General features: G+C 37.7%; 1 protein-coding gene across 1 annotated transcript in view; it reads left to right on the top strand.

Annotated features, from left to right (window-relative positions):
• Positions 1-13,840, top strand: part of pacs2 (phosphofurin acidic cluster sorting protein 2) — a gene marked incomplete at its 5' end in the record, with an annotated part of 61,561 nt that extends 47,721 nt beyond the window's left edge. The window contains 16 exon segments of the mRNA XM_035673523.1: positions 503-574; positions 1,022-1,146; positions 1,451-1,583; positions 1,841-1,945; positions 2,219-2,325; positions 2,456-2,610; positions 3,108-3,140; positions 3,143-3,205; positions 3,439-3,547; positions 4,641-4,667; positions 8,355-8,397; positions 8,489-8,531; positions 8,749-8,884; positions 9,102-9,322; positions 9,641-9,754; positions 10,401-13,840. Of these exon segments, the coding sequence (XP_035529416.1) occupies positions 503-574; positions 1,022-1,146; positions 1,451-1,583; positions 1,841-1,945; positions 2,219-2,325; positions 2,456-2,610; positions 3,108-3,140; positions 3,143-3,205; positions 3,439-3,547; positions 4,641-4,667; positions 8,355-8,397; positions 8,489-8,531; positions 8,749-8,884; positions 9,102-9,322; positions 9,641-9,754; positions 10,401-10,519 (1,605 nt within the window).
• Positions 13,841-14,535: the final 695 nt, after the last annotated feature.

The following is a 14,535-nucleotide window of genomic DNA, read 5'->3' as shown; positions in this document are numbered from 1 at the left end:
AAAAACAGCCATAAATAACTGCAGCAGCGGAGCAGTTCTCCTTCTGCATATTTCGAACATGTGACTTCAGTTTATGCAAAATGAGATCAGCCTTTTTCTGCTTCTTTGTGTGCCTGATCACATGCCCACCTCAGACCCCTGCTCCTTCTACATTTACCTAACCAAACGGGGTTACTAATACCACAGTGGAACAGCTTGAGGCCGACCAGTGCAACCACTGAACTGCACCAATGATCAAATCCTCTGGAGCAGAAAGGCATTCATTTTCCCGCTTTAGGGACTCTTTCACTGAAGTACAGAAGTGTAAAATTTCACTTCCTCCGCTCCGATTTTCCCATCAGTCCACAGGTTCAAACCAGTTATAATATGACCAGCAGTTTGTTTATGAAACTGTAGGGCTTCTGTTGAATGAAACAATGCTTTACTTTCTGTGAAATAAAAGTTCCTGGGACTCCATCAAACCCAGATAATGTTTATTATTCTTCTCACCATCTCATTCCAGATTGACCCAGATAAAACCAAGTGTGGTGGGGCCAAATTTCCAGATGACAGTGTGTCTGACAACGTCTCTTTTGTGAGTATCAGCTCTTAAAGCTGCTTGAGATCAATAACTGGCATCAGTATTTATTATTGTAAGTCATTATTTTGAGGAAAAACATGGTAAAATGAGCCTTCCAGCCTTTTAAACATTTAAAAAATTGCACATTTTAAGTTATGTATGTCTTTTTATGTTGCCTTGTGTTTCCCAATGCCATTCTGTCTAATGTAAAGCACTTTCTTTTTATTGCCTTGTTGTTGTAAGTTGTAGTCTCACATTCACTTCACATACAGTAAGAAGAGATACATTTTAGGGGTTAATAGTCAAGTTTGCAATCATAAACAACCAGACACAATTAGAATAAATCATAAGGACAGTCAAAACATTTAAGGTGTGAAAAAGTGTTGTTTTGAGAAAGAGAAAAATGCATAAACACATCTGTCAGCTCCTAACCCTGTTTTTCTCTCTTTTGTTTCCCCTCAGGAGCAGCCAGAGGCGGTGACTCCGACCACAGAGCTGGAGATGGACAACATGGACACATTTTTAGAGAGACTGCCACCAAGTGGCAAAATGACCAAGACAGAGTCCCTAATCATTTCATCCAACAGGTAGAAATATATAAAAAAGAATAACCCACTTCTTTAAAGCTTTGATACACATCATAGTAAGATGGGTTTTTTTTAAAGCTCACATAAATCTTTATGATAAAAATTCACAGAAAACAACACGATAGATGTAACAAACTGATGTGAATTCAGTGTTAAAAGGGGAAAATAGTGCATCAGGTTTTGATTTGAATCGATATTTGTGTCTTTAATCATCACCTACAGATCAGGATTGTACTTGCTGTTGTTGACCATCACATCTCTACCAGTCCTCCATCTCTCTTCCTCTGCTGTTTTCATTTTTTAGGCAAGAACCGAAGTTGGCAGGGAGGCGAGGCAGGAGCACGTCACTGAAGGAGCGCCAGCCCAGCAGGCCGCAGAACGAGAGGGCCAACAGCCTGGACAACGAGCGGTCCCTGGACACACGCTGCCACCTACAGGTAGGACGAAAGAACTGCAAAAAGAAAAATACAGTGACAGTTTTACCCCAGTTGTTGACCCTATATATCAGTTAATATGACAGGCATAACCTCTCTACAAGCCATTATGTCTGGCAAAGTCCTGGCAAAACAACTCAGTCACTTTAAAGTTTTGAATCTTCCAGATTCACTTGAAGAAAATGTCATATTTTACGGTCCTTACATCAAAAATATGGGCCCTTATTTTAACCCAAAGGTTTCTTATTTCACCTGCCTAGATCCCAAGAAAGACAGTGTATGACCAACTAAACCACATCCTGGTGTCTGATAACCACCTCCCTGACAGCATCATTCTCATCAACACATCGGACTGGCAGGGCCAGGTAAGGAATATTAGCGCAAGCTTGAAATGGCTCCTACTTTGCATATGTTTTTTTCTTTATACTTGCCTTGGTAATCACCATTTCTAAAAAAGGTGAATAGACTGTTGAAAATCTTTTTTTGTGAAGCATTACTTCTTTTTATGAATGTTAAAAGGTAGCTGGTAATAAATTATTTAACCGCAAAATACAGTGCGGTGAAATGTTTTTCATAATGAAGTCATACAGTTTTCAGTTTGAGTTTTTGCCACTCATCTGTTTCTCCTTCTCTCTCAGTATCTTTCAGATATGCTGCAAAACCACCATCTACCAGTGGTCTGCACCTGCACCACAGCCGACATCCAAGCTGCATTCAACACCATCGTCTCCCGTATACAGAGATTGTAAGTCAGCCTCTCACATGCTGCTGAATAAACTGTATTTAATAAGAAGAGTTTACTATGTGAAGTCTTCTTTCCCTGTACCAAATTTGATGGTTTCGATTGTAAGCTGTGTATTTATCTTCTTTTCTAGTTGCAACTGTAACTCCCAGACGCCCATTCCCATAAAGATCGCAGTGGCTGGAGCGCAGCACTACCTCAGTGCTGTTCTGAGGCTTTTTGTGGACCACCTTTCCCATAAGACCCCTGACTGGCTCGGCTACATGAGGTTCCTTATCATCCCTTTAGGTTAGGTTACAGTCTAATCCTAATGCCACTCTCATGTTTTTGTTTTTCTGGTAATATTTAAAAGTGCTATATTTGTCCAAATGCTATAATTACTGAAAATGGATAAGTAACCTCCTAGAGACTTCTGGTAATGGTATTAGTGTTTCTCAAAAATTGACCTTAATTTTCTATAAAATGTGCTGCTTTTGGCTTTTCTGATGAGACAAGCATGTCGGAAAAATTATTTTTCCATCTTTCTTTCACTCCTCTCACCACCTGCTATTACCAGAAACTCTAAAAAACTGTAGATCATCTCACACTGGAGGAACTGCGTCATCCTCCTACTTTGTCCTCAAACTAACACATGTTGCTGATGGCAACAAACCAGAGGAGCTCCGCAGATCATCTCTGTTGGTCTTATTTGTTATTATATTAACTTAAAACACTGCATCTTTAAAAGCTGTTTGTTGTCTGATTTTGACTGTTTTTCCTTTTAATTGGGTTTAGGCACACATCAGTCTCCAAATATCTCGCAACTATTGACTATCGATACAAAGTTTGTTCCAGGACGCTGCTTGGAGGGACCTGTTTCACAAGCCAGAGCTCCCTGTTGTTGGTGGGCTCTTACGTCTTACTGACGATTAAATACCTATTTTTTACGTTTCCTAGTAGTCTTTAGAGAACATCTGCATATGGATGAACTGGTCATTTTTGCCTCTAAGTTTACAAATTTGTATTTGAAATTAAGAAATGGATGTGAGCATCTTGATTTATGTTTTCTGATAATGTGTTCAGGTACTATACGTCAGTAGTAAGAGAATTAAATCACTGTGCCCTGGTGCAGCCCAGGAGAACCAGACGTAGTGTCAAGGGTAACTCAGTACATGATGGGAGCTAAACGGAAGCTCAACCAGCTTCCATGCGCAGAGGCCATGCTCACCCTACAAACAGAAAAGAGGTATGTTTTCTTTCCTTTTCAGGATTTAATCTCCATTTATAAAGGTCTGAGAAATACGCGTGAGCGTTTACAGAAGTGGGGAGGGAAAAACTTCAAATGTGTTTTTTGTGAGTAACACTGAAAAAAGTCTGGAGGGCTTCATCTAACAAGTGCTTCTAATGCCGAGCTTTCAGCAGTTTTTAAAAAGGGGATTGAACTGTTATGGAAAAGATTGACTGTGAAAAGTGATAGCTTGCTTTTTAAAAAATACATTTCATAAATTTTTTTGAATTACTTACAATTCTGGCACAAGCTGATGCGAGCGGAAAAACATCCTTCAGTAAAAGTGAAAACAGGAGATTTCACTGGTTGCAATTGTGAAACAAAATTCAGTTGATTAACAAAGCAAAAGACAAGATGCTGTAAGTTAGATGAAGGGTATTTCTAAAAAATGAATTGGGCATATTTTTGTTTCACATCGGCAGCACACATGTTGAAATATTTTGTTACAAGATGGTAGTGGAGTAAAAATTAATGGTTCAAAAAACGCTCAAAATGGACTATTGGGAAGAGAAGAAGTGGATTAGGAGTACCCTCTGCCACCTAGTTATCTCTGGTTCTTGAACCAGTTCCGTTCTAGGATTCAACAAAAACATTCAATAATAAATGTAATAATAAAATAATTTATATTAGGCATAAACCTGCCTCCTGTCTGTAGCTACAGAACGCTTTGAATCTGCCCAGTTTGACAAATACAGCTTTAGTGTCAAATTAAACTGCTAATTGTGGAAGGCGGTTGCCACTAGCAACATAATGTCCCACTGAAACAACTTGTTGGTGGTAAATAGTGACGAATTAATTCAAGGATTAGTGTGTGGAAATAAAAATGAATAATATTTACAAATTTTTAAACAAATGTTTTCAACCCCTTTTGAAAACAAAAAAAAAGGTAAAGTTTCACTAAATGTTGTGAGTTTGTGTTGGATGTGCGGCGTCTGACATGGGGGGGGGGTTGTCTTCTAAAACGATCACTGTCTTTCCTCCACTGTGTGTGTGAATACATGTTTTATCTTTTTGTTGTATTTTTTTGATTTTCTTTCTTTGAAGGAAAAAGAGCTTTCAATTTTGATTTTGCAGTAAGGTATTGTGGTCGATTGAGTTTGATTTTATCACGTAGCTTGGTGTGATTCATGCGCTGATTGGAGTTCCCTTTGAACCACTCTCAGCCTTTGCTGGAGCTTGGTCCTTTAACAGCTTGAGAGATGTTTCTTTTTTATTAACAGCTCGAACCATGAACTTCTCAGATAAGATTCTAATCCGCTCTAACACACAAGTTATAAAGAACAGAAGCAAGCAGACACAGAATGAGATTTTCTTGAACTAATAAAGCTGCACCAGGCAATGTTTTTATTTATCAGCTAGACATCAGATGCAATACAGAAGAGAGTCTTATTCCTACCAAGAACACTCTAGCATCCGTCCTTTTTGCCCAAATTAAATTGTGGTTAGGCCAAATCTAACCCAAATTTCACATTTTGGTCACTTTCAAACAAAGGGAAATTCATGAAAAAATAAAAATGTTGAGAATGCAAAAAAATAAAATCAAGAGAAATGTGGACTTATTCTAAATTACATCTCTGCCTCCCATCTGTTTGATATATTTTTGTGGGCGGTGCAGAGTAGATACTTTACCCTATTTCTGGGTTGTAAAATCAATGTCTTGCTGCATTTTATATCTGACATTAGCTTGCAGAAATATTGGTGCAGCTTTTAAAATTGCCGAAGCTGCAATCAAAATACTCTTAAATTAAAGATGTACACTTAAGGAAAAGAGAGCTGAAGTCAAACAGAACCTCTGGGCTCTGTTCCAAAGTAAGAAGATCAGTCAAAATCCATTGAACATTTGTAACTTCATTTCAATGATAACTGAATCCAGGCTTGGAACCAGAAGCCTTTCTCAACACATCTTGACATGACATGAATCTTGTGTGTTTTCGCTTTATATGTCTAGATAAGAATGGTAGTTTTTTGGAAAACAATCTAAAACTAACTACCAATTTAAACACATTTCCCAAAAGCAGAAGACAAGTTCACAAGCAAGTCCAGGGGTCACAGTTAGTTCAAACATGTCTGTTATAACAGCATATTAATATATTTTTTTTAAACTTTATTTAAAAAAATCATATGTGTATCTATGAAGCTACAGCAAGCAGCTTAGATAAAGAACTAGAAAGAGTGGAAATGACTAAAAATCTAATTAACATGCTACATATGTGTATATTTGTAAATCTGTACAGAAATATAGTGTAAAAATGATTTATTGTTGAATTATGTGTGGACTATTTCAGCCAGGAAATAGACTTCCCCATAATGCCACGTAGAACCCACCAAGATTTTCTTTTTATGCTCAGTTAATTGTGTGGATTTTAACAAACATGTTATTTGAATGAGATTTTAGAAATTCTGGTTAGCAGATTTTGTTCCATTTGGAAGAGCCAGGCTAGCTGTCCCCCTAGTTTACAGTCTTTATGCTAAGCTAAGCTAACCACTCCTGGCAGTAGCTTTGCATTTCATCATGTGAAGAGTGGTATCGATCTAACTCTCAGGGAGAAAGAAAATAAGCGTATTTCCCAAAATATCGATCCAACTATTCCTTTAAGTGCTTCATGCATCAGTGTGTTGCAGCATAAATGATGAGTTTCTGCATGCTCTTGTTGTGGTTAGTTTATAAATCAGGCATCTATGAAGATTATTATTCCTGGCATTAATGAAAGAATGTCCTCAACACATAAATATAATTCTGACTTCTCAGTTTCTACTCCACTGATAAGGAGTGACTAAAAGGTAAAACGTGCTGATAAAGTGGCAAGAGACCAATTCAATCAGCTCTGTCTCCTCCCTCCTCTTCCTCCTCCTTTTTCTTCTGTTTCTTCCTCCCTGCTGTTTCCTCTCCGTGATCTCCATGTGCTTCTGGCCATCCATGTCTGTCTGTTATTTGTCCCGTTAGAAGTAGAAAACCTGCACCCTGTCAGTAAAATGACAACGTCAAAGTGCGATTAACAACCTTAACCAGCAGGATCAACATTTAGGTTACATGTTTGGTTCAGTGTAGTCTAATGTCACCATCAAATTATGATTATGATCAAATAATCAAGTGTCATGATGGACTGTACTACTGAGCCTGTTTTAACATTATATTAATATATTTTTTAAATATATGCAATTATGTTTTAATGCTATAGTCTTAATGCTTAAATCTACAAGCTTATTTTTAGGGTGAATTTGGCAGAGCTGAGTATTTTTGGCAGGTGGCACTAACATTTGTTTTTCACATAAAATATGTTAAAAATGTATTTGTCTCTGAACAATCACACATTTTAAATGTCAAATTGGGAAAACTTTTTGGAAATTATTAGGGAATTATGCAGAAAAACTATGGATCTAATCATATAACCTATAGCATCAAAAATAAAGTTGCAAAGTACCTTTAAAAAATAAATAAAATCCAGAATGTAAAAGATACAACAAGACAAATGACAATTAGAAACAACTGCAACAACTTTCATTATATATAAATGTATATAATGTAAATATAATGGTAACATTATCACTCATTCATTATTAAAAAGATACTAATACCACTTATTCCAACCTAGAAACTAGTGTTAACAGAGATGCAGAACTAGTGCATGTGTTATGTCCATACAGTAGTTCTACGTCCATCTACATGGATTGACATGCATGTGCATCTTTTAGCCGATACATCATTTAAGCCAATATATGGATCAGACACATGAGACAGAGGCCATGTGTTCTGTCATAATCCATTCCTGCAAGGCGAGATGAACATAAATCACTCACATACCAGGCAGACATCTGGCTTTCTGTCTCTGGCTGCTCTAAAACCGATTACAGCAGAGTTGTGTTGTGTTGGGAAAGCAAAACGTGGCTTTGATTTGCAAACTGTGACCTACTGCACACTGTCTTCTCTCCTTCTCTCTCCTCCTCTGTAGTCTCTCTGTTTCTTCCCTGGGGGGGCGATGGCAGGTTTCCTCAAGGCAAGAGCAACAACCTTTCACATCATCAAACGTCTTTACATTTAGAAAACGTAGAGCTAGAACCATTCAGGCAATTTTTCTGGTTGTTGCCAGGAAAATAGTTCATGGAAGGCTTGTAAGTGTAGTCATGCGCTACCGGTACAGGTAGTGCATGGAAGCGGAGAAGTTTTGGATGTAGGTTGGTGCTCTTCCTTCTCATCCACTTCTTTATGACTCTGTAGTGTTTAGTTGCTCCCCTGATGGACTTGCTGCCTCCTGAATGCCCTTCTGAGTTTGGTTTGGTAGATCCAGTCTGTCTCTGCGATAGCTGGATGGCTTTGTCAGAGGCCTTGAATCGGCCAATAGCTTGCATGTTTTGCTCTCTGCTTCTCCAACTACAATAAGGGGCCTGCAGTTGGGAACTGAATCTGTTTTAGTGGTGGTTCGAAGCCCAGCAGCAAGTGCAGCATGCTCTGTTGATTCTGTTTGGGTTGTGATAACGTTGCATACTTTCTATGCAATGGACAACAACTGTATTTCCAGATGTGATTCATTGGAAATCAAAAGTCAGCATTAACAAGTTACTAATTACTAGATCTCAATGTTACTAACTGTAGATGCAATTTCCTTGAATTGTTATCTTTTCACAGCAAAGTTTTGAGTTAGTTCCTTGAGATTTGATTCGATATTCATCTGTACATAATTTCTTCCCTTTTTATCATAACATATTGATTATTTTCTTGCCTCCTTTTTACTTGAACTCTCTTTTGGCTTCTGCTGCCTCTCCACAGCCCTGATGAGGACTCATGTCAGAAATTCATCCCTTTCATTGGTGTAAGTAGCCACTTTAATTCCAGATTCCCCCCTAAATATTTACTGTGTGTTACAAGTAATAACCCTTTACATCCTGTTTTTGATGCTGCAGATGGTGAAAGTCGGCATCGTGGAGCAAACATCTGCAACATCAGGTGAGGAATTAGTTTGTATTTGGATGTTTGAAATTTAAAAAAGATTCATGTAAAACATTTTTTATTATTAAACGTTTTTACATACTAAGCTGCACCAAAGCATCTCAAAGTTACACCAGACACCTTTGCACATCTGCAGCTCCAAACAAAAGCATTTCTCCACCTGAATATAGAAATATATTTTCTGGAAATAAATTGACTGTTTTCTCCCCTTTAGGAGACTCTGATGACGCAGCACCTCTGGGTTCCTTGCTGCTCTCGTCCACTCCTCCACAAATATCACCCGCTCTCAAAGAGGCGTCGCCCACCCCACCTTCCTCACCCTCTGTCACCACTAGCTTCTGTGCTTACAGGTATAATGTGATGTCTGGTGAAGAGCTATTTCAGCAAAATGCAGCAAAAAAATTTAAATTTTTTAAATTTGAATATAAAAATTATATATTGTTATTTTTATTTCTTTTACACATTTTGTAAAGCAGGTGTAGTTAATAAATTATTTAAATTATACATAAAAAGAGTTATAGATGAAGGTATTTCCACAATACACACCTCACTGACTGTTTCCTCTAGTTCTGTAGGTCAGACGGAACTGATGGGACTTCAGGTGGACTACTGGGTGGCTCCGACAGAAAGGAAGAAAGACATGGAGAAGCGGGACTCCTCCTCCAAAAACACTCTGAAGTGCAATTTCCGCTCGCTGCAGGTCAGCCGGCTGCCACTGGGGGGCGCAGAGCCGAGCCCCCAGCCCACCATGTCCATGACTGTGGTGACCAAGGAGAAGAATAAGAAGGGTAAGCTGCTGCATGCATGATTCTTTGGATTTGTGGACTATGTGTTATCTTCTTTATATTCTTAAATGAATACTTCAGATCACAATTACACGTGCTACATTTTAAAGGCTCTATAATCTGGAGACAGTCATTAAGACACAATTTCTGTAGAAGAATGATATTCACAGGACTGCACGCAATCTGCTCAAATCCAGTCTTTTACAGTCTAGCCTCAAACGTTGCACCGAAAGGCCAAATGTCATTTAATCCTCAGAGACCAGAGAAATTCGGATCCCTCATTTGCTCACAGCGTGCATCTCTGTTGTTCCCTTCTGCCAGTCATGTTCCTGCCAAAAAAGAGCAAAGACAAGGAGGTAGAGTCGAAGAGTCAAGTGATCGAGGGCATCAGCCGGCTCATCTGCACTGCCAAGCAACAGCAGACCATGCTGAGAGGTACTTTTTTCATTACATCAAGAAATGGTCGATACCATTTTCATCTGAAAATAAAAGATACAATGAGAAAAAAAGATTTTACTAATATTTTCTTTTGGTTTATTTTTTTGTTTTCTGACCTGTGGAAATAGATGCTGCTCACTTACATTTTTTTTCCATTTCTAATGTTTCCTTATTGTTGAACAATAGTGTCATTTACCACCATGCTTAAAGCAACATTGTGTAAGATTTGGTATTTCTTGCACTTTGGTGCATCCAGTTGCAATAGCACTGTCATAAATATGGACAGCTGTATACGTGCATTTGTTATTATTACATGATTTATTACACAAAGATCGACAACTTTGCCAACACAGTCAAACATCAAGCAAGTGCAACAACACAAGACATCCAGCTAATGTTTCTTACTAGTCCAACAGCAAGAAGACCAGCTTGGCATCAATAAAGTCTTGTTGATATTATTAATCTGAATCTGGAAAGTAACTCATTCCTAAAGTTATCAAATAAAGTGGAGTAGAAAGTACAATATTTGCCTCTGAATATAGTGTGGTAGAAGCATAAAGTAGGATGGTTCAGGATAACAGTATCATTAACTCCATTAATAAAAGTGAAACTGTATAGTAATGTTTGTTTTCCTCCTCTGCAGTATTGATTGATGGCGTGGAGTGGAACGATGTCAAGTTTTTCCAGCTGGCGGCGCAGTGGTCCTCGCACGTCAAACACTTTCCCATCGGGATCTTTGGACACACAAAAGGCCCTTACTAGCAGCACCTAAGAGACTGAAACACTGAGGACAGCCCCCCTCCTCTCTTCCCTTTCCCTTGTGCCAACAGCTTTTAACCCCCCTCCTCCCTACTTTCCCCCTGCACACTTCTTCTATTCTATTGTCTTAATTTAAACTCCTGCTTTTATCGTTGCATTTGTCCAATTATTTAATCTTTTGCGTGTTTTTTTTTAATTTTCTATTTATGTAAAAACGTCTCGAGGCAATGCTGCCATGGGAATATTTCTTTACTCAGCTTTTTAAAAGAAGAAATCCTGCTGATGTTTTATAGACTTTTGAGAAGAAAAAAAAAACCTAATTAAATAATAATTAGAAATTACTTCTAACCTTTAACATACTGTATGAGTGCCCAGGTTTCACCCTCTGCCATCATTTTTTATTTTATTTGGTGAGGCACAGTACATTTAATCAAGAATATATTTAAAAAAACAAGAGCAGATGCCTTGTAATGAAGTGGAAGAGGTCATGGTCATCTTATTTCCCAACCATGATGAAGATATTTTTGGATTCTCAACTTCAGAGACTGTTGTCGATTTGTCGTCTTAATCCTGAAGAAGAAAAATTAAACGGCCCCAGACCTTTGGCTCTCTGCACTCAATGAAGAAGTCTAATGTGCAATAGGCTGAATACTGTGTGAATGCAATTCTGAATAATAACCTGGCACTGTTAGGAGATTACACACTGCTCTTAGTTGTGATTTTCAATCTATGTAACCCCCTCTTCTTCATTACTTTCTCCTTCTAGTAAATTGGCTTGAGGTTTGAAGAGTTTTTCTCCAAAGTGAGAAATGTAATTAGAAAAGTCAGACACACCTGCTTTTTAAGAAAATGATTAATAGCACAAAATTAACTACTTTATGGAAGGAATTACACACGTAAAGGAATACATTGGCATTTTGGGAAATACGTTTATTTGCTTTCTTGCCGGGAGATAGATGAGAAGATCAATAACGCTTTAAAGTCTGTACGGTAAATATAGGTAGAACCAGCAGCTTAGCTTAACGGGGGAAACAGCTAGCCGAGCTCTGCCCAAGGATAACAAGATCCTTACCAGCACCTCTAAAGCTAACTGATTATCATGTCATATCTTTAATCTGTACAAAAACAAAGAATAAAAACGACAAGTTGTGGTTGTATGGGGGGGTTTACAGGAAATAGTCCGGCACATAACCCACTGGAAAACCACAACTTGTCGTTTTTATGGTTTTTGTATGAATTACTCAAAAGGGAAATAAAATACGGACAGAGCTATGCAAGCTGTTTCCCCGTTTCCTGTCTTTATGCTAAGCTAAGCGAACCGGCTGCTTGCTAACAGCTAGCCTGGCTCTGATCAAAAGTAACAAAATCTGCCTACCAGCATCTGTAAAGCTCACTACTGTAATTCACACATTATATCTCCTTTGTTTGATTTGTTCAAATACTGAGCCAGACTAGCTGTTTCCCTGTTTCTAGGAATGGCTCAATACCACTTCTTCATGTCTGATACCAATACAGATACTGACACCTTGAGTATCCATCGATACTGATATCAGTCCGATCGAAAATCGATCGAAATCTTTTTTCAAAAGCCTCAAATCTTTTTTCAAAAGCCTCAAATCTTATCGGCTTTTAAATTAACTTCAACTTCGTGCCATTTCCTCTCGGTCTCTGACTGGACCGAATCAAAGGAGTAAAAGTTATATTGCTAGGGAGATATCGCCATCTATTACAGTATTATGGCATTGATTCACACGTAGCAGATTTGTCAGCAAAACATTAATTCTGTGAACTCTACTCCAGCATACTTCAGCAAAAACAGGTTTCAAGTTACACCTCATTTCTACCCTACCTATGTGAACTTAAAAATAGTAACATCATGCCTCTTTTTAGGTGGCAGGAGTGAAAATTTTGCATCCTCAACATTTGTTGTGTTTTACAGGATGATAATTTTTTCTGGGCAACTATGATGTTTTTCCCAAAGGATGTACAGATTTTTTAGGCATATTATCCCAACTGGCTTTAAAAACAGTGCATATAGCTGCTGCAAATGAGAAAAGATATCCCTGGGGAATCTGGGCTAAGCTCCGACTGTTTACAGTGTCTGGCTCTGCCCCTGATCAGCACTTCTCTACCTGTATCCAGTCTTTGTGCTAAACTAAACTAATCGCTGGCTGTAGCTTCATATTAACTCTCAGCAACAAAGCAAATACTCCCCAAAATGTCTATTTAAGCTTGGTATATATTTTAGATTTAGATTTTACAGAGTGGTTTCTCTGTATTAATTAGCTTGCTGACGTTTATTTTAGAAAGAACTCTTCGTCCCCAAGCCCCACACTCCTCTGACACACTCCATATCTTTTGCTAAAAGCAAATGTTACTTTTGCCAAAGGAATACTCATCAACTGCAGCTCACTCGTTACCTGTGTGGTATTATAGAAGACTTCATAATGTAGAGGTGAATGTATTGAAGGTACCTTAATGTAAAGCACTTTTAAATGTTTGTCCATTATAGAGTAGTGTGTTATAAACCTACCCGGGAACCTGCAGGTATGACTGACTGTGGTTCACAGAGGCACATGGACAGACACTGTATCTGTCTTTATATCTGAGCTGAACAACAGCACAAGCAGTGGTGTTCATGGCATAGTTTATATGCAAAGCAAACCAAGCACCTGCATCCTCTCAGTGCTGTGTAATATCACTTTATGCTCAGTGTGTAAGGCCTCGTTGGACTATTTAGATTTTAGTTTAATATTCTGTAAGGTTAGTCTAGAATGTGTTTGTGATGTTAATTCAAAAATCTTCTGTTATGTAGATTTTGCTCAATCTTTTGTTGACTGTTAAGCATAAAACTAAAAAAAAAAAGTATTTTGCTTATAAAAATTTTGTTCAGTAGCAGTTTCATCATAACCTTTGCCAATTTCTTGATAAGTGCCTAAATTGCTTAATTTTGACAAATCAACAGAAATCTTTTGTCCCTGGCTAACATGGTGCTGATACTGGTCTGACAACAACAGAATATCTCAATACAGTGCATTGATTTTTGCAGTTTAAACACATGCAGTCAAGCTTGTTAACTGGAGGTAGGGAGAATCACGCGCTGGACAGTCGGCTCTCAAACATGGGTTTTAAATAATTAAAAGAACAACACAGCCCATTAGTGTTGAGCATATATTTGTTTCTCTATATAGCAGATGTTTTAGATGTTTTGGTTTTTTTCATGTTGTCTCAGAGAAAGGCTTGTTGAAACTGAACGTTCCCTAAAGACTACCACTGTAATCCCAAAACTTGGAGTAATAAAACTACTATACACACTAAAATGTACTTTTCTTTCCGTGTGTGGGTTATTTAGTTGTTTCAAGGATCTGGGTGAAGTTAGTGTTGTACATAAGCATGAAAAAAGTAATGTGTTCATGATAACAATGTTACTTCCTGCCGTTAAAAGTGAGATTTGATATTGAAGCAGCAGTTTGAAAAACAGTCTCACCACAAAGTCCTTAGCTGTCAGTCATATCTCACGATCTTCATCAACAGAAACTGTACTTTAATGTTGCAGCTGGTAAATGTTGGGGCTAATTTTAATTACTTTATATACTCTTTAGTAATAGCCTATAACATATTTAATTAGTTGATCATATTATGAATAGCATAGTAAAAACTCCTTTGTTCCTTGTGCAGTAGCGATTAATTTGCATGTCATTTCTATGCATTTTTAGCATCCTATTTAAGCATATTACACAATAAATATACTATATATTGTATGTACAGGAATCATTGTTGTGTTTTGGCATGGTTTTGGTACTTTTGTGTTTGTCTGTACTTGTGTTGTTGTTGTTTTTTTTATTTGTCTGCCTCTGAATGCAAGTTGGGGATAATAATATTATGAATCTGTACATAGTAGCCTATATGAAGGTATTAAATAATCAGAATCAGAATCAGAAATACTTTAATAATCCCAGGGGGAAAGTATTTTTGTTACAAACTCCAGATATACAAGCAACATCTATTAAGAACTATAT

Source organism: Morone saxatilis, unplaced genomic scaffold (assembly GCF_004916995.1).
Source record: "Morone saxatilis isolate NCDOM2014 unplaced genomic scaffold, NCSU_SB_2.0 Contig3, whole genome shotgun sequence".
In the NCBI taxonomy this organism is placed as follows: Eukaryota; Metazoa; Chordata; class Actinopteri; family Moronidae; genus Morone; species Morone saxatilis.
The sequence above is the reverse complement of the archived record's forward strand: the minus strand, read 5'-3'. Positions and strand labels throughout refer to the sequence as shown.